We start from the raw sequence: 24697 nt of genomic DNA, 5'->3' as shown, positions 1-24697 counted from the left end.
AGTACCAGGTTTCAACCAGTTTTGACCATTTCTCGGTTTCGGGCTGGTCGAAACCAGGTTGAAACCCGAGATTAGAACCTTGGTAGTAGCAGCAGTAGAGGGGGCAACACAATCAAGTGAATACAACCCATTCTGCTTAAGCCCTCCACCAATCGTCCTTTTTGTCTGAAGATTCTGAAAAACACAATAAGAGGGACAATAAGTGACAGAACAGTTTAGGGATTTTGTAAGTTGACTAACACAGAAGACTTAAAGGTAACTGTTGTAAATTGTTGAAAACTAGGTGTATTTTAGTCTTATATTTTGGATTTTTGGGGTTTTCTGTTATTTTACATCTGTTCTGTCCTTAGTTTGTAAGGTTGTAATAAGTAAGGGGTTACGGGTAATTTCATATATCTCTAACTACCCTACTTTCTATTTTGTCTAAATTACTTATATATTGAGAGGCTGCCTGCATGAAGGTATTCTACTTTACCTATCGCAGGCTGCTCTCCTGTCTTGTGGCAACTTCTTCTCCCTCTCTTTCTTCTTCTTCTTTCATCTTTCTTCCTTCACCCCTGATGTGATTAGTTTAAATCTGATTTGCAACATGGTATCAGAGCAATACTAATCAATCAAGGGTTCTTCAATCCCTTTCTTCTGGTTTTCTCCTTCGGTTTCCAGTTTTTTTTTGTGTGCAGCCACCGATTGCTGCTCTGGTTTGCTATGGATTAAAGCCTCCTTATTAATGAATGGAGGGCTGTTTTTGATCTCTCTCGATGGAGTTTGGTTGCGGATGGGAAGACAACCTTGAAGAATCGGTCAGAAATTGTTCCTGCTTAATATTTTTTTTCTCTCTCGATGGTGATGGTTCCTATTATCACTGGGTGCTAATGGCATGTGGTTCCTATGCCAATCTTGTTGTTTATGATCTTCTTTAAGGTGGTTTTCATGCTGGTTTGAAGATTCTATCAACTTCTCTCTCTCTGTTCTTCATATTGGAGAAATCGATCTCAACTGATGTTTTGCTCTCCATAACAATTTTGGTTTCGTTTTTGGTGAGAATCGATGGTTGCTGTTGGCTGTGTGACTCTGGAGGATTCTTCTACTGTGGTTGCCACTCTTCTGATCTAGTGACCTCCTTCTGTTATTCTTCGAGGATTTGCTTTCTTGGTGATGTTCTTCCCCAACTCTGTTTAGTTATTTACTGCACTTGCTGGCTTGCTCTGTGTGGTTATTGTTTGACTTCTGCTGCAACCTTCATTGCTCCTGAATTGGTATAAGTTGCTGCTGTCCATATTATTTGTGTGGTTGGTGCTCACCTACTGCTGGATCATCATTCCTGCATTTTGTTTTTTGCACCTGATTTGTTATTGTTGCTGCTGGTTATTGCTTCTGTCCATCTTATTTGTTTGTTATGGGTGACTCTAAGTCTACTACTACTACCTCTGCTGTGCCGCCTTCTTCTGATAATGTGAATGTGACAATTACCTCCATCAAGCTCAAGGGGAGCTCGAATTATTTGTTATGGGCACAGGTTGTGAAAGTGTATATCCTGGCCAAGGACAAGCTTCAATATATTACATCTGATCCACCTTCATCCAGTGACAGCAATTACAGTGAACGGAAAAAGGAGAATGCCATCACTCTCATTTGGCTATGGAATAGCATGGAACCAGATATAGCCGCCAATGTTATGTTTCACACTACAGCCAAAGGTGTTTGGGATGATCTGCAAGATACTTATTCTCAGGAGGAAAGTATGAACTGTGTATATGATTTGTATGAAAAACTGTTCTAGCTCCAACAATCTTCTAAGTCTCTTCAGGAGTACTATTGTTCTTTTAAGGGCCTGGTTGAGGAGTTGAATGTATTTCAGCCTCTTACTACTGATATTGACAAGTTAAAAGCCCAGCGTAAAGAGTTCTTTGTCTCCAAATTTCTTGCTGGGTTAAATTCTGATCTAAAGGCTGTGAAGGGCCATTTATTGGCTAGTGAGACAGTCCCTACACTGGCTGATACCTTCTCTCGTCTCCAGCGTATTGCTGCTCCTGCTAAGGCTGATTCCTCCCCCAAGGATAACTCTGCTTTTACTGTTGGTCGTGGTCGTGGAAGAGGCCGTGGCACAGCAGAGGTCGGGGTGGTGGTGGTCGTACTGTTGACTATTGTTGGGATAAGTATGGCAAACCAGATTGGGCAACCCAATCAGCCAATCATGCAGTATCTGATGGGAATGCTGATATTGTAACCACTGGTGATTCTCGATCGGGTTCCACTACAGGTGGCAGTTCGTCTAGCACTACTCATCGTGACGAGCTTTCTCATATATTACAGAGGTTACAAACTCTTGAGGCATCCAGTAGCGCATCCTCCATACCTTCCTCTTCCGCTGCTACCCTTGCTCTACAGGTACATCTGTCTTCTTCTCCACTACTTCTCCGTGGGTTATTAACTCCGGAGCTTTTGCTCATATGACTGGTGAGTCTACCTTGTTTACGTCCTTTTTGAATAACTCGGATTCTTCATCTGTCATATTAGCAAATGGATCTGCTGCTCCTGTTACAAGATCTGCTACAGTAACTTCCACCTCTTCGTTAGTCTTTCCTCTGTGTTGCATGTTCCTCAGTTTCCATTGAGTCTTCTTTCTGTTAGTCAGCTTACTAAATCTTTACACTGGTCTGTGACATTTTTTCCTACTCATTGTGTTTTTCAGGATCTTCACACGAGGAAGGCGATTGGTGGAGGGCATGAAAAGGATGGGCTGTACTATCTTACCTGTGGTGCTGCTACTTCCTCCGTTGCTGCTGCGTCTGTTGGTGGGGTGACTCCCTTTCAATGGCATTGTCGTTTGGGTCATTTATCTTTAGCTAGGTTACAATTATTATTTCCGTCTTTAAAGTTTGTGTCTAGGATAGAGTGTGAAGCCTGCAAGTTGGGGAAAGACCACCGTGTGTCTTTCCCTTCTCGATCTGTGGCTCGTAGTTCGTCTTTATTTGCTTTAGTCCATTCGGACATCTGGGGTCCCTGTCGTGTCAAGAATAAACGTGGTTTTATGTATTTTGTCACAGTCGTGAACGGTCATTGCCGTCTTACCTGGTTGTATCTCTTGAAGGATCGTTCCGAGTTTTTATCTACATTCCAAGAATTTTATAATGAAATAAAAACTCAATTTGGTGTGTTTATTAAAGTTTTTCGTTCTGATAATGCATTGGAATATGTACAAAATGAAATTTCTGATTTTTGTATTGGTCATGGCATGATTCATCAGACTAGTTGTTCCTACACTCCACAACAAAATGGAGTGGCTAAACGCAAAAATAGGCATCTTCTTGAGGTAGCTCATGCTATCATGTTCCATATGCATGTCCCAAAGCTTTTTTGGTGTGAGAGTGTGTTGAGTGCTTGTTATTTGATTAATCGCATGCCTTCTTCTATTCTTGCCGATAGGTCCCCTTTTTTCATTGTTTTCCGGGCATTCCCGCTTTCGCTTTACCCCCTCGTGTTTTTGGATGTGTGTGCTTTGTGCATAACTTACATGTCTCCACTGACAAGTTTGCACCTAGGTCTACCAAGTGTATTTTCCTAGGTTATTCTTGTACCCAGAAAGGGTACAAGTATTATGACCCTGTCTCTTGCAGATATTTTGTGAGTGTTGATGTCACCTTGTTTGAGGGGAGTTCTTACTTTTCTCAGTCTTCGTTGTCCTCTGAGGACGAGTGGCATCCTGTTGTGCCACCTCCTATTCCTACCTTAGTATCATTTTACCCTCCTTTGTAGGTATATCAGCGTCGGGACAAGACAGCAGCCCCGTGTGAGATTCCTACTGTTCTAGTGGTTTCACCCCCTCCACTTGCGTCCTCCTCTGGTGAAGCTCCGTCTACTTCCTCATATGATAACTTACCAGGTGCCTTACGGAAAGGTACACGTTCCTGTACACAGAAGTCTAATGTTGTGTACCCCATTAAAAAGTTTGTTTCCTTATCTCATCTGCGGTCTTTGGTCCATAATTTTGCCTTGTCGTTATCCGCTTCTACTGTACCTAAAAGTCACACTGAGGCCCTTCGTCTTCTTGGCTGGAAGGATGCCATGGATGCTGAAATGGATGCCCTGTTGACCCATAACACCTGGACTCTTGTTGATTTGCCACCTGGTAAGGACCTTGTCAAGTGTTGTTGGGTTTGTACTATTAAATATCTTCCTGATGGTTTTGCTGAGCGGCTCAAAGCCCGTCTGGTTGCTAAGGGATATACCCAGACTAATGGAGTTGATTATTTTGAGACGTTCTCTCCCGTTGCCCAGCTGAATTCAATGCGCTTACTTATTTCCTTGGCGGTGAATTTTGATTGGCCATTATATCAGCTTGACATTAAAAATGCCTTTTTGTATGGTGACTTGAAAGAAGAAGTTTATATGGAGCAACCTCCGGGGTATGCTGCTCAGGGGGAGGATCGTACTCGGGTTTGTAAGCTACGGAAGGTTATCTATGGTCTCAAATAGTCACCCAGAGCGTGGTTTGAGAAATTCAGTGCTACGGTGATGTCTTGTGGCTTTTCACAGTGTTATTCTGACCACTCGGTGTTTGTCCGCCGCTGAGATGGTAAGGTGGTTGTCTTGGTTGTCTATGTAGATGATATTATTATTTCTGGTGATGATGAGGCTGGTATTGCAGAGGTAAAAACATATTTACAGCATCATTTTCAAACCAAGGATCTAGTTAATCTTCACTATTTTGTTGGCATCGAAGTTGTGAGAAGTAAGAAAGGTGTCAGTTTATCTCAAAGGAAATATGTGTTGGACCTTTTGTCTGATACTGGTATGCTTGCTTCAAAGCCAGTGGATGTTCCTATGGATCCTCATCGGAAGTTTGGGGTAGATGATGATGATCTCCTTAAAGACATGCACCAGTATAGAAGTTTGGTTGGGAAGCTAATCTATCTTACAATTACTAGACCAAACATTTCCTTTGTAGTGGGTGTCCTTAGTCAGTTTATGCAGTCTCCTCGGAAGGCTCATTGGGATGGAGTTGTTCATGTTCTTCGCTATTTGAAGGGTGCTCCTGGTAAAGGGTTGATTTATTGCCCTCATAGGCATATGGATCCTGTTGCTTTTTCAGATGCTGACAGGGCTGGTTCAGCCAGTGATCGTTGCTCGACTACAGGGTATTGTACTTTTGTTGGGGGTAATCTGGTTACGTGGCGTAGTAAGAAACAGACTACAATTGCCATGTCGAGTGCTGAAGCAGAATACAAAGCTATGGCTCATACTACTGCGGAGTTGATGTGGCTCAGGTCTCTTCTTCTTGAGATGGGTTTATCTGTGTCGGTGCCTATGAAGATGTATTGTGATAACCAGGCAGCCATATACATTGCGAGCAATCCGGTCTATCATGAACGGACCAAACATATTGAAGTGGATTGTCACTTTGTTCGAGATGCTGTGTTAAAAAACCTTGTTGAGACCCCATTTGTTTCATCCTCGAATCAGCTAGCAGATATGTTCACCAAGTCACTTTTTGCTCTTAGTTTTCGCCCCTGTTGTAACAAGCTGAGCATGGGAGACCTCTATGTTCCAGCTTGAGAGGGAGTGTTGAAAACTACGGGTATTTTAGTCTTATATTTTGGGTTTTTGGGGTTTTCTGTTATTTTACATCAGTTCTGTCCTTAGTTTGTAAGGTTGTAATAAGTAAGGGGTTAGGGGTAATTTCATATATCCCTAACTACCTTACTTTCTATTTTGTCTAAATTAATTATATATTAAGAGGCTGCTTGCCTGAAGGTATTCTAATCTACCTATCACAGGCTGCTCTCCTTTCTTGCGGCAACTTCTTCTCCCTCTCTTCTTCTTCTTTCATCTTTCTTCCTTCACCCCTGATGTGATTAGTTTAATTCTGATTTGCAACACAAATGAAGAACAGAGCCATGGATGAGGTTGGTGAAACTGTAGCATGACCAATCACTTAGGTAGAAGGCCCATTAGAAAGAATTTCAGGACAAGGATTGTGAATTTTACACAAAGAAGAAAACAACACTGACTTACCAATCATATGAGCAGAGGCACCCGAATGAATTATCCAAGGGGTAGAAGATGTAGTAAGAAGTACTGGTGTACTTGTGTGCCAAAGTAGCTGTGGATGAGGAAGTAGCAATGGATTCCTCAAGATTTTGGGGACATTAAAGTATCTGATTGTAGTCGTCTTGAGACACAAAACCTAATGAAGAAGCTCCAGATGAAATGGCTAGGTTGGTGTCGCCAAAAGACACCCTTTCAATATTACCATTTTACATTGCTGTATTAGCTAAATTGCTGAAGCCATTCTGGTTTACCATGTTTAGCCCAACACGTCTAACTGTACGATTAGGCTTGCCACACTGTTTGAAAGGCCGGTCTGTCTGTTGTCCACCACGAACACCTACACTGTAGCCATGGCCTCCCCTTGGGTCACGACCTCTCCTAGGAAAACTAGAACACGGCCACGACCAGCAACAAAGCAGAATTTCCGTTAGAAGAGGTTGATAAGTCAGCTTTGCAGGGAGAAACAATGTGCTGAAGACATGAGAAGGTCTCGTTTAGGGAAGGCACCTTCTCCCCTGCAATTTTTTTTTCTTAAAGATCATAAAGACGAGGCATTTTTTTTTTTTTTTTGGGAGAAGCTTTCCTTCAAGTCATTCCAAACTCTCTTAACAGTGGTGTAGAACATAACATTTGCTGCAATGGCTGGTTCCATACTGTTCCACAACCATATAAGAAGAGTGTCATTATCATTTCTCACGCATCCACTCATCCTCAGGTGATGATGATGGTGGTGATGGTGATGGTGATGGTGGTGGTGGTGATGATGAAGAATTTGCTGGAATGCGAGAGCTTTATGTGGTAGGCGAGGATACGGTGCCTGTAGAGCCAGTCCGATTCACTAGAGAGACAGTTTGATCTTGCCACGCAGGATACGGACCACAGTGCACATGACCCCGCACCCGCATCCTCACAAGCGCCCATAAAACCATACAACAGGAAGCGTAGGAGTCGAAAAACACAGTTACAAGCTGATTATATGGACATTGATGACTTATCTAGCTCTGTTGGCTGTTTGAGTATGGGTGAGAGGGAGGGAGGATCAACTGGGCATTGGCGTGCCCTATCTTTTGACGCACATTCCACTCCATTGTCATTGGATTATAGTGCATCACAACCTCACGGTGGATATGGGCAGTTTAGTGGGGTAGGGGACTATGACTCCCAGTCCCAGTCCCAGGGACATACTGGATCATCTTTTGTGGATAACATCTTTGCATACCCTAGCTACCGACCTCATCAGCCATACATGCAGCCAGTGCCAACGATGCTTCCGCCGACGTCATATCATACTGGATCATCTTCTTCCCAGGCTAGACCGATTGGTAACCCTAACCCATATCCTAGGATAGGTTACCTACAGTATGTTGATGACTCCATTTACATGACAGTTGTGGATGACTACACTCGTTTCTTCTCCGAAACTATACCGTGGCCCACATATGTCCTTCAAACAGAGAGCAATGGACGTCGACTCCAGCGGGCCATGAGTGGGGTTGATCCAAGAAGGCACAACAACTATTATTAGCACTTGTGACTTGTGAGTCTTGTGAGTCTTGCACTCTTGTAAGTTGTAAGTTGTGATTTGTGAACTTGTGAGTTATGACTTTGTGTATTGCCTATTAAAGTATTGAGCTATTGAGTATTGAGTCATTGACTATTATGGAGTTTATGAGAATATGATTTATGAATTATGTCTTATGAGTTTTAATTAGTTTGTTTAAATTTCTTTTATGTCTTTGACTACCTAATCAATGTGTATTTAACCATTTATATATTAGGGTCGGCGACCGTATACTGTCAATCAAGGGTGCAAGCCCAAAACACCACTTTGAGTTCATTTTTTTGCAATATGTAGGTTTAAATGTGTTTATTTAGCTTAAATAAGGGTGTCCATGAAGTATCAGGCCTAGATATGGCCAAAAACCCACCGGGATGGACTGCCGAAATATTGCAGAAAAAATGCAATATTTCTGCAAATTTCGACATATTTTGGATATCTCTGTAGGCCCAAGATACCGATATATCGCGAAATTTTATACCTTGTTCGGTATGCAACCTGACTAGAATAGTAGAAAAGCTATTGCAGGCCAGAATCTTCACCCCAGAGCAGTTTAGTAATATTGAATAATCAAAATCAAGCCTCTTTGAGATACCAGGACTAAAAACCAGCATCCACAGCCAAGAGAAACTAAACAGCAGAGATAAAACTTGCAGAAAATACCAGCCAGCAAGAACTCCAGATCACATGGCGTAAACCAGATCAGAAATTTCTCAGAAAAGTAGCGGTATCCTATATATGAACATCAGGATCACAAACTGTTATCAACAAGCATCACCAACTCCAACAACAAGGAGGAATAGACCATGCGCAAGCAAGAAAAAGAGAACTTACACAGAGAAAGAAAACTTGCACATGCTGTTCTTTGTGCAAGATGGGTGGAACTTATTGTATTTTCGAAATTTTTCTTCAACCAGTCTTTAGATCTTCAAAACAACAGCAGACATCATCAATAATAAAAAACACCTAGTTCTTCATGGAATATAACTAGGTTTTCATGGTTGAATATTGCAGCAATAGGTAAAAAATACTTTGTTATTCTTTCCTATTCATGATTCTGGGGGCTGCTGTCTTTTCTTCTGTATTGGTCCTGTTTGCGACATTCTGAACCTTTAGAAACAGACCACGCCACTGTCTCATATCTCATTGCATTGACATTTTCCTCCAGCATCCATATCTATGTTTGTAATTATTGTTCTTCCAAGGGTTAAAATTTGGGTTTCATTCATTCATGAGTGTTCAAAATGACTCTCTAGGTTAGTGACGTTTACTTCTACTTGTTGCAGTGTCAGTCACTGGTTGATGAATTATCAGCATCTCATTCAACAGACTTACAGCAGCGTGCATATGAACTACAAGCTGTCTTGGGCTTAGATGCTCGTGCTGTTGAGAGTATAATGCCATCTGATGCAAGTTGCGAAGACATTGAGGTTAATATTTAGTATCTCTCTCTCTCTCTCTCTGTGGTGGCATGTTTGACCCGAATGTAAAAAGTATGTTGCGACTGTTTATGTGATTTCTTCCTCATGCTTAAATAAGGTTCTCTGTCTATTGTATTTTCTTCAGTGGTCTGTTGATTAAAATTTGTTACATGTGTTTTCACGTGTCATACTTCATTCTGCTTTCAGTTCTATGCATTCAACTGGCTCTTGCCCTATTTTCATCACATCTCTTACATGTATCATAAATTGTTGTACGTTCGTATTTTCCCATCTTGGTTCTGTTGAATGCAACTAAAAAGCAAGATCCATGGCAGAATCATGTCCAACATGAACTCTTGAAATTTAGTGCCCCAATCCATTTGTAGAAAGTGGATAAAACATTTGTTGCTCTTGACTGTTTCAGCATCTAACAGTTTGCTAGCAGAATGCTGTTTAGGAATACAAACCCCTATGACTTATGAGGTGATGTATCAAGTTAATGGCCATCAAAATATGAAAACAAGATGGTGTGAAACCTTAAATTTATGTTACTAGAGATTCCAGAAGGCAACCAAATATTGATGAAACTGTTCTTTGACTATTTTTTTTTTTTGTTATTCACTGAAGAGGAGCATTGGATATGGAGAGAGGAGAACAAAGAAGCTGATCTGGTAAAACTAATTTTTTTTTTTTTTTGGGGGGGGGGGAGGGGGGAGGATACCAGCTGTTGGTTCATATGAGGGCGAAGAAAAAGAGGGAGGAGGAGGTTATGTATCTTTATGGTAGCAATAAAGGCCCCTGATGCAACCTGCAAGTACCTGATACCTGTTGTCGAGTTTTTGAGAAGCCTTAATTTCTGAGGTTTTCTGTCCACTCTACAGACTTAGTATTGCTTGGTTTTGCAGTTGGGTCCTTACACTTGTTTATCTTTACAGTTACCACTTCTATTTTTATGGTTTATTTATTTCTCAAATTTACACCCAAGAAAAAAAAAAAGGCTGTTTTCAACATTTTGAACGACTTAAAATACTCTCAAAACATACTCAACACATTTTAGCAACTGACAAAGGCAAATGCATATGCCAACTTAGTGATGTGTTCTAGGATAGATAAGATAGGGTTAATAGAACACAATGCCCACTAGACAGAAACACTGTAATCCAAACAGTACACAATATGGCAGAATAGAGAAAATTAATTAAATCAAGATCCAACGGTTGGATGGGGCTGACATTTGGATCAAACAGCTCTCTTACTATGACGGTAAGACCTCCAAAGGACAAACTGATCCAAGGTTGGATCTGTTGCATAGTGGTCAGGGCAGCGCTTTTTTGGTGTCGCCTTGATTTTTTGCCTCCGCCACCACCTTGGATTGCCTTTTTGCTGTGACAACTATGATCTGTTGTAATGAGGTGTAACAAAACTAGAAAGTTAGGACTAACCGAATTTATTAACAAAAGGAAAACTGAAATTACTCTAGAACAGTAGCTCAGACGATTATCAAATTAATGACACATTTGGCACTAACAGAGAAGAACATAATAATAAAAGAAAGGATCAATCCAAGGGTTTTTGTCCAGAATAACAAATTCATTCCCTGAAGCCAGAATTAGCAAGTTAATAGAAACGATGAATCAGATCTGCAAAACAGGGAATATCAGTGACATTCGAAGATTATGACAGTAGGGAAAGATAGATAGAATATCAAATATCATCCTTAGAATTGTGGACTAAAAAGAGGACAGTCAAAGAAGCAAAATAAACAGGACTGTATGAAACTGTGGGTGATTAGAAAGCTTAGAAACCTGCAGAACTGTTGCATAGTTGATAGTATTAACACAATCAGCCGCGGCCCATATGATCAGGGGCTCCAGCCCCTTCTCCGACACCGTCTGCTGCATCAGGGGCCTCTTGCCCCCTCTGTTCAACACCGCCAGGGACTTCCGCCCCTCTGTTTGACGCGCCAGGGGCCTTCGCCCCACTGCCGCTGCACCAGGGGCCTCTCGCCCCTCTGCTTGCCGTCTTCTGACACCAACAGGGGCTCCCACGGCCCAGCCCCATTTTTTCTGCTGGTCAACATCTTACAGGAGTTTTAACCCCTCGCCTGCCGACTGCCAGCTACCACCATTTCCAGGGGCTTCTGCCCCCTTATAGTCACCGCTGCAGGTTTTTTTTGCTCCCTTTTTGATGCTGGACTGCTTGGTTTCTTCATCCATTATTGCCATCCATCAACTTCAATGCCAGGTTCTTTCTCCGCTGCTTGTTGATTAATTATTGGACTTATATGCTGCCACTTGTAAGTTGATCGCTCTCTACATGTCTTGTGAGTTCTTTTTTTTGGCTCTGCCTATTATTGTTTTTTCTCAACAAATGGAGGAAAGTTCTGCTACATCTACAGGGGGAGTACACATATGTGCAGTCTAATAATTATGCTCATATTTATGAGTTTCATTAACAAGTTTGGGAAACCATTGAGGAGTTATCACTCCCTGCTTACTACTCAACCCTTAACAACTTGTGGCCAAGGTTTTAAAATGGGTAATCGGAGATGGAATTGGACAGTGACAATTATGATCCAGAGCGGATCGGAATCGGTCTTCAAGAACCCTAGAATCGGCCCACATCCAAAAACAGGGAAATTTCTAGGGTTTTGAGTATGAATCAGCCGTGTCGGATCGGTCGAAATAGATTCCAATACGAATACGCTGATTCAACGATCTGATTCCCGATTTTTAAAATCATGCTTGTGGCAACAGTTGGACTTTTATCACCCTATGTCCAAGGTTGATCCCACTAATGCCCAAACTTTTCAGACTAAGCGCGAGATGGAGTGCGTATATGACTTCCTTACAGTGCTGAACCTGGAGTATGATCGGATTCGTGTTTAGGTTCTCAGCCGTGATAAGTTTCCCACCTTACTTGAGGCATATAACCTGATTCAGCACGAAGAGTGTTGTTTGTCCAGTATGATGCCTATTGTTACTCCAGCTCGATCAGCCCTTGCCTCTACTCCTCAGGTTGATTCCACTGAACTGGCTGTTCCTGGTAAAGAACCGGTTAAATGTGGCTATAGTGGCCGTCCCCGACATACCAAAGACACTTGTTGGAAGCTTCATGGTTGTCTTAAAGAGGGAGGTCATGGTGCGAAGCAAGGTGGTTCCTGTTCTCAAGCTCATATGGCTGATACAGTTGATAATTCTATTACGGCACCCACTGCATCATCACCATTCTCTTCATATCAGTTAATGGTTCTTCAAAGTATGATGGCTCAATCAAATGGGTTTTGCTGCTCCTCCCGTGACATCAGCTTCTTTCACCTCCACTTCTCACCTTGCTCAGTCAGATATATGCCTTGCTTCTTCTCAGCCTAGTCCTTCCTGGCTTTTGGATTCTGGAGCTTCTAACCATATGACCAGCTCCTCAGACATCTTCAGTAGCTATACCCCTTGTTCAGGTAAAGACAAAGTCCGAGTAGCAAATGGGTCTCTTTACGCCATCTCTGGTTAAGGCACTGCCACCATCTATCCCACCATTTCCCTTCACTCTAATCTTCATGTCCCTAAACTATGCACTAATTTACTTTCAGTTTATCGCCTCACTGTTGACCTTAACTATTGTGTTCACTTCTTTTCTTCTCATTGTGTTTTTCAGGATCTGGTGACGGGGGCAACAATTGGATATGGTAAGGTGCGAGATGGGCATTACTACCTAGATCTGGAGCCTCTTGCTTCATCTCCTCCGGTCTTTGCTCATACTCTTCGGGCTGATAGTCACCTTCAACAACTTCATGAATGGCACCAGCATCTCTTCAGGGGGAGAATTATTTTGAGGAATAAATGACCCTAAATACATGTTCTCATGTCCTCTCATCATTGATACCATTCCTCTTCAGGGGGAGACTGCTCAGGGACCTTTGACTAGTGGAAAAGAGCTCATAACTTTTTCTTGCCGTCAAGAGAAAGCTGCTTCTACCTTACCATGGCTACCTGCGCGGCTGCGCCTCTTGAACCAGCTCCTAAGCACACAGAAGTTAACAATGCTCTTCTTCTTCTCATGATGATCGTCCCATTGCTATCAGAAAAGGAGTTAGATCTTGCATAAAACACCCCATTTGTAACTTTGTCTCCTATGAATCTTTGTCTCCCACCTATGGTGCTTTTGTTTCCTCTTTATCTTCTGTTCTATCCCACAGGGCTGGAAAAAAGCTATAATTGACCCTAAATGGAAGACTGCTATGATAGAGGAAATGCAGGTCTTGAAGAAAAATGATACTTGGGAGCTAGTCCCTTATCCCCAGGTTAAGAAACCAGTGGGGTACAAGTAGGTGTTCACAGTAAAACAGAAGTGTGTTGCTCAACATTCCATAACTCCTTGGCTGAATTTAGGAGAACAAAGTTGGGTCTAATAGATGGCTCCATGGAGTTCAGAAGGAATGACATGATTAGTGCATCATTAGCTAACCAGTTGTCTTTGGCAGGGGCTTCAGTCGGCATATGGGTGCCAGCAGTAAGGTACCCCAAAAAATGGTTAGAAGGCGGGCACATGACCAAGCAAGGTAGTTTGATCCATTTAACTTGGTGGGTCCCAGTTGGAGAGAGTGGTCGTAGTGATGGGGAGCACCAGGGCGACTCAAATCGGCTACTCCTAGGGCCAAGGGAAGTACTAGAAGCTGCCGTCATAGAGCCGGGAAAAAATGAACACAATAAGTGGAGAAGAAGTATCTCACATGAACCAAACGGAGCATAAGAATAGTGCTAAAAGAGGAGAAACATGGAGTGTTTAGCAGCTGGAGAAGCCCACGGGAGCAGCGGCAGCAGGTGGGAGCCTAGGAGGGCCAATAGACCAGGTAGAGGCCCCTGGAGTGATGGCTAGTGAAACCATAGTACAAAAACTCGCGAAATTTCAGTTGAGATATCGAATATTTCGAGTATTTTGACCTGTCCGAAACGAAACGCAAGTTCAATATGAAAAAATGCAATATTTCAAAAATTTCGGTGAAATTTCGGAAATTTCGGTCATCTCGTTTCGGAAATTTCGTAAATCTCGGTAACTTCGGTCATCTCGTTTTGAAAATTTTGGAAATCTCGGTCATATTTGGCATTTTACGCCCACAGAAAATACCATATTTCAACGAAATTTCGGTCAAACCGAAACACCGAAACGAAACGGGATTTAGTACCATGAGTGAAACTAGCGGCTGGCGGAGCCCTAGGGAGGGCCGACAGGAGCAGACGGAGGCGTGGGAAGGGCCAATAGGGCAGGCGGAGCCCTAGGAGGGCCGACAGGGGCAGGCAGAGCCCTGGGAGAGCCGGTTGGGGCAGACGGAGCCCTGGGAAGGGCTGGCAAGGGTAGGCGGGTCCTCTGGGAGGGCCTTCATGTAACACCCCGCATATGTGCCATGACTATTTTATGAATATTTTAATATGAGATGTAATATTTTATAATGTTATAATGTAAATTATATTATTTTTCTTATATAACATTCATATTATAAGAGTTACTTTAGTATTATACACTAAGGTACATATGTGTGTGTGTATCTCTCTCTATATATATATATAATATGGTTAGTTTTTGTCTTATACACTATGTTGACAGTGAAATGAAAGGTACATATGGGTTTATAGGACTGATATGTTAGAAGTGAAAGGGGTGGTGTTAATGGGTATTATTGGAATTCAACATGATTACAACAACAAGTTCAGCCTTATCCCAACTTAATGGGGCCGGCTACATGGATCCAACAAAACACAGTAGGGAAAACTAAGGTCTAAACAGAAATAGGGGGATGAAGAGATGGGAAAAGAGGGATGGGAAATGAGGAAACGACAGATGAAAGAAGGAAAATAACAGCAAAATTAAGCATGAAAGTAGATGAAAGTAAGGAATGAGACACAGCACAGCAACTTAGGAGAATCTCATCTAAATGGGGTCCGCAACATGGATCCTAGCCCTCCAACAGGCTCTATCTGAGGTCATACTTGGTACAAGACCCAAGCAATGCATGTCTTTCCTCACTTCTCCTATGGTCATTTTAGGTCTGCCCCTAGTTCTTTTAGCTCCTTCAATTGGAATCATATTACTCCTCCTTACGGGGGTGTCCCTCGGCTTCCGTTGGACATGAACGTACCATCTCAAACGACTCTCTCGGAGCTTGTCATTGATTGGGGCAACTCCCAAGTCAGCTCTAATACGATCACTCCGTACTTAATCTTTCCTAGTTTTTCCACACCCATCTTAACATCGTCATCTCTGCTACACATAGCTTTTCAATATGACACTTTTTAACTGCCCAACATTCAGCCCCATACACCATTTCCGGTCGTACAACAGTCCTATAGAACTTTCCTTTACGCTTTAAAGGAATACGTTGGTCACACAATACTCCGGACGCACCTCTCCACTTCAATTATCTCACTTTAATTCGCTGTGAAACGTCATCCTCTATGTCACCTTCGTTATTTATGATTAAGTGTATATATATATGTATGTTATGTATTCACATAGCCCCAGCTCACTTAACAAAGCCCATATTTATTAATCGCATTTGCCTTAAAATCCAATAGTGGGTTATTAAGTGCATACAGGGTCGGGCTGGCCCTGCCAAGGCCAAGGCCTCAACCTAGGCCCGGCCTTGCCAGGGCCAGGAAAATACTAAACCCAGCTTGACCCTAGCAGGAACACAGGCCCGGCCCAACCCTGTCTGAGCTCAAGGCGGGTTAGGGCCGGGTCGAGATGGTCGGTTGTTTTTTGACACCCCTATGCGATACCGATATGTATCGGCCGAGACAAGACGAGACGAGACGGTGCAATGTTTTAAACCCTGATTGGGTTAGCTTTTGATTAAGTAGAGTTTAAGTAGGATGGTATAAAGGGGTAAAATAAATTTGAAGGTGGGTTAGTGTATTCAGCATACAGATGTATGGATAATAGCTCTTTCTCTCTCTCTCTCTCTCTCTCTCTCTCTCTCTGTGTAACGGTCAGATCTGCCCGGCAAGACCAGAGATCTCCTTCTTCTCTCACGTTCTCACTCTCACCTCAGGTGAAAAATCAGGCGCAGGCGTAGCTGCCCTCTTCTATTCGTCCCTGTTGTCTCCATATCGGCACATTAGGGCGAAGGATCTGTAGACCTGCATCCTTGCCTTGTAAGGTCTAGGTAGACCTCTTGTCCTCGCTGTTGGGCTTCCGGCAGCTCCTTTCTGTTCGGCGCTCAGACAGGCCAAAGGAACCACCACTTCTGCAACTTTACCTTTCTTTGTCTTTTGGGCCTCTATAACAGTCAAAAGGTAACAACGGTCGATCTGTGCCTGTGGTAATTCAAGATTTCAACTGACCAGCACTGACCTGCTCCGAGTGGCTTCGGCCTGACTCTTTGGTGGAACACAAGAGAGCACCAAACTTGCTCCGAGCTGCTTCGGCCTGCCTCGTCGGAGGAGCACAAGAGGACACCAGACCTGTGTTGATCTGTGTCTAAGTGTTTCACTTACTGCTTCACCTGACCCTTGCTGAACTGAGCTGATCTCCCTTGTCGTGCTACATAGATCTACCGTCTATTGTTGTTACTGCTGCTTGGTTGGGGTTGAAGGTTTCTGCTGGGTCGTTCATGCGGTTTCAGAGGCCATTTCGTCTTCTTGGTTGAACCATCACTGGCAGGTTTCAGAGCCCTCTGCATAGTAAGGGATGCTTCCTATACCACTCTTCTAACCTTTTATTTAGTAGTCTTTAGCACTCATTACGTGCTACTGTATCTGGTTATCATATTTGTGTGTTGGCTTACATCGGCTTTGTTGTAGATCTCTCCTGTCTCTTAGCCGAAGTGTGTTGTCCTTTTGTTTTGTCCTACAAGTAGACATACTATCAGCTTGCTGTATGATTACTGCTGGTGTGTCACAATGTGTTGACACCATCCTTATCACTTTGCATTCCCTGATTTGCTGACCCTCATTGGCCACTCTGTTTGGCACTTCATATCACTGTTTATTGATCGCTTGCTGTTATTTTATTGCGGCAAGATAGTGGATACAAGCATGGTTTAAAGTACCGGTTTTGGGTATCGTATCGGAAGGATGGTTTTAAGAGATGTATCATATCGTATCGTGTCGTACTATATTGGGGATACGTATCGTATGCTACAGATACGCATGGAAATGGTCAATATACACATGGAAATACACTTTTGGAGGCAAAAGCAATATATAACATGTATAATGCATAAACACTAAAATGGAGAACAACGTATAACGAGACAAGAGACTTTCATCGATTTGAATACAAATCCTTGCAATGATCAAGTTTGATGCATCAACAAACTTAGTTTTATCTAAATTTATTGATTTATTTCAAAACTAGGATTTTTTTATTTTAATTTTTTTTAAGGGGGGGGGAAACTGGGGAGGGAGGAAGGTAACAGCCAGGAGACTCGAACTCGAGACCTCCTAGTGAGCATGGGCATGGAGTGCACCACAACTCACCAACTGTGCTAGGCAGCTGTTGTTAAAATAAAAATAGGATTAAGAACCATGATTTAAACACAAGATCAAGTTTTTCTAAAACCGACCTGTGAAATCTCTTTTTTCTATGAAATCTCCAGCAATCTTTGATCTCAAAAACAAAATCTTATTTTGATAGTCACATGGGCCTTTAATGGCTGTATCAACGTGTATCGTTTGGTATCGACCGTATCAGTATGTATCGAGATGTATCGAGCTGTATCGACCAATACATACCGATCCGTATTGATACTCTCACAGAACAGTTAACGTATGTATCGTAAGTGTCGGTCTGTATCGTATCGTATCGGTCCGTATTGATACAATATGTAATAAAATTAAAGAGAAAGAAGGAGAAAGAGAGGAGAAGAGGAGGGGAAGAAGAAGTGCTGCAACAAGTTGGGAGTCACAGCCGTATGAAGGCCTGCCCCAAAACATTCAAAATATTAAAAATAACAATAGGGTAAACAGCAAAAGACTAAAACACCCCTAAGAGGGAAATTGTGAATTAGCTCTAGCACTAATTCACAACTTCCCTCCCCCTTTCACGACAACTTCTAACACTCCCCCTCAAGCTGGAGCATATATGTTAATCATGCCCAGCTTGTTACAAATATAATCTACTCTCACACTCCCCAAAGACTTTGTAAACAAATTAGCAAGTTGCTCCCCGGTTCGAACATGACGAGGAGAAATAATCCCTTGTTGCAGCTTTTCATGAACAAAATGACAGTCAATCTCAATGTGTTTCGTTCTCTCATGAAACACAGGATTAGTAGAAATATGAATGGTAGCCTGATTATCACACCATAATAATATAGGAGAATCATCACTAAACCCAAGTTCTGTCATCAACTGTTTAATCCACATCAACTCACAAGTGCCATGTGCCATAGCACGATACTCCGACTCTTCACTGGACTGAGTTACAATGGTTTGTTTCTTGCTCTTCCATGAAACAAGATTTCCTCCAACAAACACACAATAACCTGAAGTAGATCTTCGATCAACTGGAGACCCTGCCCAGTCAGCATCAGTAAAACCTTCAATCCTCCCATGACCATGATCAGTATGTAGAAGACCACGCCCTGGAGCTTTCTTAACATAGCGCAAAACCCTTATAACCCCATCCCAATGAGACATCCGAGGAGAGGACATAAATTGACTCAGTACACTGACAAGAAAGGAGATGTCAGGCCTAGTCATAGTCAAATAGTTGAGTTTCCCTACAAGTCTCCGATACTTCTCTGGATCATCAAGGATATCACCATCATCTGCCATTAGTTTCAAATTAGGATCCATAGGAGTATCCAAAGGTTTAGATCCCAATAACCCTGGCTCTGAAAGCAAGTTAAGAACATACTTCCGCTCCGATCAAGCAAAATCCCTTTCCGTGATTGAGCTACCTCAATACCCAAGAAATATTTTAGACGTCCCAGATCCTTAGTTTGAAATTGCTGTCCCAAATGTGTCTTCAAGCTCTCAATACCTGAAGAATCATCTCCTGTGATAACAATATCATCTACATAAACTACCAAAAATATCCTCCTTGCATCCATAGTTGTCATGGCGTCACGGCGATCCAAGTCGGTGGAGGGTGTCATGTCGATATATCGACATGGTGCCCGCCGTAGCATGTCGACCATGTTTTATTTTTATTTTCTCTATTTTTAATGTCATTTAGTATGTTATAGTATATATCCTATAACATCAAAAATCAGCATGAAAGTGTACTACTAATATACTATGGTTTAATTCATGAAAGTGTAATATCCATTAGTGTACATGAAAGTATGAAAACATAGATTAGCCTACCAAATAATCGTATGTGTGCTGTGCTGCGTGTGTACCTTGTGTGGCATGATCAAAGCGTGTCTCTCCGGTGAATCGGAGCGGGCCTACAGTGCCGAATCTGGGCCTCCCGGCCTACCACATAACGCTCTCGCATCGTGTCATATTCTTCACCAAAGATCACCACCACCACATATCGAGATGTTGTTTAAGTCCTTTTGACCCACCTCCCATAAATTGCATGTGACAATAATTACATATAGATTTTCTCTTATCCCCATCAATGGGAGTACCATGTAACCATGCAATGTCACCCCTATGCTGGCTGGTTGGTCTCTCTTGTTCCTCTGTTCTCTTTGTTCCGTCCCGCCCTTTGTTGACTACTTTCCCCCTTTTTGCTTGCCCCTCGCACGTTGTCATCACGATCCGCCATAATGATACTTGTTTCTCGCAATGTAAGTAACACAAATAATTAAAAAACTTAATGTAGATGCACTTCAATTGACACTTTTAGATTACTAATACACTTGTATAGTTATTTAATATTTTTCCCCTAACCCTTATATTTTTCACAAAATTAAAACCAATTTTTATATATAATGTTAATATAAGTATTGACCTAACACAACAAAACTATGAATTAGTAAACATAATATACATGTAATGCATCTCAAAACATATAGAAATAACTTTCATATTTTTTCATTATTTTTTAAACTTAAAACTCATATTTTTCCTTATTTATTTCTGTTTTTTAATTTTTTATATATTTTTCTTAATTTTTCGAAAATTAAAAGAATTATTTAAGAGCAGAAAAATAAATCCGACAACTCGTGAAGCCGTAGATCGGCTTGGTGTCTAACATATATTTAATTCATTACCATCTAAGTCATATTACCCCTAATTATTTCCTATTTTAGTTGTAGGAAAATGAATTTTTAAAACCAGAAAAAAATAAAAAATACATATGGGAAAAAATTTCGACACCGTGAGGCTGTAGATCGGCCTCCAAAGTGTCTAACATATATTAATATCATCAACATCCAAATAACATTTGTACAAAGTTTTTTTAAAAAAATAGTTTTAGAGAAATATAATTTACCTTAAATAATGAAAATAGGCTTGGATGATGAGCTTAGATGACCCTCCGACGTCTTCCCGGCGACAAGGAGCTTCAATGAGGCTTGGAAGGGAGGAAGAAGAGAGAAAATTTCATTAGCAGCTCTCGGTCGAAATATCGAAGAGCTGCGAAATATGAAATTTATAAGGATTTTGAATGTGACACTATTGTCACTTTATCGATATATCGTGAGTTCCACGATATATCGTCGAAATATCTCGATATATCGTCGAAATATCTCGATATATCGTCGAAATATCTCGATATATCGACGTTAGTTATTGTACTTTTTTATTTCGACATTGTTTCGTATCTCGTTCACGAATATCGCGATATATCGCCGATATTTCGCGATTTTATACCATGACATAAACTACCAAAATATCCTCCTTGCATCCATAGTTGTCATGGCGTCACGGCGATCCAAGTCGGTGGAGGGGTGTCATGTCGATATATCGACATGGTTAGCATGTCGACCATGTTTTATTTTTTATTTTCTCTATTTTTAATGTCATTTAGTATGTTATAGTATATATCCTATAACATCAAAAATCAGCATGAAAGTGTACTACTAATATACTATGGTTTAATTCATGAAAGTGTAATATCCATTAGTGTACATGAAAGTATGAAAACATAGATTAGCCTATCAAATAATCGTGTATGTGTGCTGTGTGCTGTGTGCAAGGTAAGAAGAAGAAAAATATAAAAAACACCATCTCTGTGGATCGCGAAGCCTTCAATCGCAAGGCAAGAAGAAGGGAAAAAAAACGAGAAAACTACTGGCTGTAATGAATCCCTCCACCCCCCATTCTCGTCTCTCAACTCTCTCCCCGTCTGTGTGTGTGTAATTGTGTATGTGTGCTGTGTGCAGGGCAAGAAGAAGATAAAAAAAACACCTTCTCTTTCTATGTGCAACTGCAACGCAAGGCAAGAAGAAGAAACAAAAAACCGAGAGGTCTATGATTGTGTGCAAGCCTACAAGTATCGCAAGGCAAGAAGAAGAAAAAAAAAAAACTCGAGAGGTCTCGCGATCTGTAAGCGAGCCTGCAATCGCAAGGCAAGAAGAAGAAAAAGAAAAAAACAAAAAAGCGAGAGGTCTCCATTGTGCAAACTCGCAACTACAAGGCAAGAAGAAGAAGAGCAAAGAAGAAGAAGAAGAACTGACGGAGAAAGTTGCCTGGAAGTGAAGAAGACAAAGAAGTGAGAAGAATCAAGAAGAAGAAGAAGAAGAATCAAGAAGAAGGATCGAGTCGCACTCATGGGAGGACTGGGAGGAGATTGGAGAACAAGAAGAAGAACCAAATAAATAAAAATAAAAAATTACTTACCTGGAGGTTGCGGAGGGGTTCGAACTTGCCGAGTTGCGGACTTGCAGCCTTCAATTCTTCTTCTTCTTCTTCTTCTTCTTCTTCTTCTTCTCACTTCTTCTCTGACTCCTTCGCTCGGATGTCTCACGAAGTCTCTCTTCTGTCTCGACAAACTTTGCGATTTCTAAAATCCCCAAATTTCAATTCCAATTAGGGATTTAGGGAATACTACTAAAGTGTACTGTTTAATCTTGAATGGTTTTAATTTTTAATGTTAATGTGACCAATACAAATGAAGGAAAAAGCATTTAAGCTTTTAAAAAAAAAAATTTAAACCTAAGTTTTTTAAACTAATATCGACCGATATGCCCATATATCGTGATATGGCATCCATGGCGGTGCCATGGCGACGCCATGTACGCCATATCGGGCAATATTTATACATTAGCCATGTCGAAGGTCGATATGCCAGTTTCTCCAGCGCCAAGACGCCATGGCGGTGCCATGGTGACGCCATGACAACTATGCCTGCATCAGAATGCCGGAAAAACACCGAGTGATCACTCTCAGACCAAGTCAGTCCAAACTCCAACACAACATCTGTAAATCGACCAAACCATGCCCTTGGCGACTGTTTCAGCCCATACAATGATTTCTTCAGCCTACACACCTTACCAGACTCCCCTTGAGCAACAAAACCAGGAGGTTGCTCCATATACACTTCCTCATGGAGATCACCATGCAAGAAAGCATTCTTGACGTCCAACTGAAACAAAGGCCAATCGTGTGTAGCAGCCAAAGAAATGAAAATGCGAACAAAAGCAAGTTTCGCAACAGGAGAAAAGGTATCCAGGTAGTCTATACAATAGACTTGGGCATATCCCTTAGCAACAAGACGGGCCTTCAACTGAGCCACAGACCCATCAGGATTAACTTTCACCATAATTATCCACCGACAGCCAATGGCAGACTTACCAGAGGGTAAGGAAACAAGATCCCATGTCTGATTGTCCTTCAGCGCAGATAATTCCTCAGTCATAGCAGCCCTCTATCCAGGGTTAGACAAGGCTTCTGCAACAAACTTAGGAATAGGATGACGTTCAAGAGTAGACAAACAAGCAACAAAAGTAGAGGACAAACTAGTATAGGACACAAAGTTAGAGATAGGATGTTGGGGACAACTCCGAACACCCTTACGAAAAGCAATAGGGACATCTAAATCAGAAATAACAGGAATAGGAGGCGAAGAGGAGGTACCTATTAGAGGATCTGGATCTGGAGGCGAAGAAGATGAGGTAGAGGTAGCTAACTGGGTGCTATATTTTTCATAAGCTGGAATGCGAGGTATCGGGTCGTTGGATGAGCGACGGTGGAACACAACAGATGGCTTAGTAGGAGGTGGCGCTGCTAGCAAAGGATCCTACAAAAGAGAAGAATACTCGACAACAGAGACGGGCAGATCATCGTCCAAATCTAAAGAAGGCAGCGATGACTCAACAAACGGAGTGGACTCAAAGAATTTAGCATCAGCTTTAACAAAGGATTTCTTTAAATCAAAAGAATAGCAACGATAACCCTTTTGAGTCTTAGAATACCCCACAAAAAGACATTTAAGAGCCCTAGGATCCAACTTAGAGCGACTAGGTCGATGGTCCCTTATAAAACAAACACTCCCCACGAGGGGGTAAAGTAAACAAAGGTTGAGAAGGAAACAACAAAGAATATGGAATACCCTCACACAAAACTGAAGATGGTAGACGGTTAATAAGATAACATGCTGTCAAAACTTCATCAACCCAAAAAATTTTAGCCACTTGCATCTCAAACAAAAGAGATCAAGTGACTTCCATTAAATGTCTGTTTTTCCTCTCGGCAACACCATTTTGTTGAGGTGTGTCTGTACAAGAGGACTGATGAATGATGCCATGCTGAACCATAAATGTAGTAAAAGGAGCAGAAAAGTATTCTTTGGCATTATCACTATGAAGAACTTTTAATGAAGTATTAAACTGATTCTGAATTTCAAGAACAAAAGCACAAAAAATGGAGAATAACTCAGAATGATTCTTCATTAAATAAATCCAGGTAACTCTGGAATAATCATCAACAAATGTAACAAAGTAACGAAAACCCAACTAAGAAACAACCAGACAAGGGCCCCATATATCAGAATGAACTAAAGAAAAGAGGTGGGCAGCCCGTTTATTGACTCTTGGGGGAAACTTACATGGTGAAGTTTCCCAAACTGACATGACTCACAATTAAGACTAGACAAAGATTTAAAACGACTATCTAAAACTTTCAAACTCTCTAAGGAAGGATGACCCAAACGACAGTGAATCTGATGAGGAAGCGCCATACTTGAACATGCCACCATTGATGTGTCTTCAAGTAGATATAACCTCCCAGATTCACGGCCTCTACCAATCGTCTTCTTCGACTTGAAATCTTGAAATACACAATAGCCAGGGAAAAAAGTGACAGAGCAATTATGAGCTTTGGTGAATTTGTGATCATACAACAAATTAAATGGAAACTTAGGCAAATAAGAAACAAAGGATAATGACAAAGACGAGGTAGCATGCACAGTCCCTGTACCCCGAACCTGAGCTGAAGACCCATTAACTAACACGACTGTTAACAAAACAGGAATTTCGTGAATGGCTTGAATGAATCAATGAGATCAATCAAGCTCTCTATTTATAATAATAATAATAAAAGAGATTACAAAGGGAAATACTATTCACAACACTGTTCACGTGAACAGTGTCACAACCCAAATTACAATTCTACCCTTGTTCAAAAGTACATAATTAAAGCATAAATAAATACCATAAATACCCTTATAATATCGGGTAACACATCTCAACACTCCCCCTCAAGTTGGGGCATAGATATCACACATGCCCAACTTGACTAGACTAGGATAAAACAACTTCCCACTCAACCCTTTGGTG

The 24697-nt window shown here is 41.5% G+C and overlaps 1 protein-coding gene across 2 annotated transcripts in view; it reads left to right on the top strand.

The window, feature by feature from the left end:
• LOC122658090 (AP-4 complex subunit epsilon-like) overlaps positions 1-24697 on the top strand; it is a 126448-nt gene that overhangs the window by 81386 nt on the left and 20365 nt on the right. For both annotated transcript variants that reach the window (XM_043852977.1, XM_043852978.1), the window contains one exon: positions 8896-9039. In XM_043852977.1, the coding sequence (XP_043708912.1) occupies positions 8896-9039 (144 nt within the window). The remainder of the gene's footprint in view (positions 1-8895; positions 9040-24697) is intronic.

This window comes from Telopea speciosissima, chromosome 4, assembly GCF_018873765.1.
Source record: "Telopea speciosissima isolate NSW1024214 ecotype Mountain lineage chromosome 4, Tspe_v1, whole genome shotgun sequence".
Lineage (NCBI taxonomy): Eukaryota > Viridiplantae > Streptophyta > Magnoliopsida > Proteales > Proteaceae > Telopea > Telopea speciosissima.
Note: the sequence above shows the minus strand (reverse complement) of the source record. Positions and strands in the feature narration are given on the sequence as shown.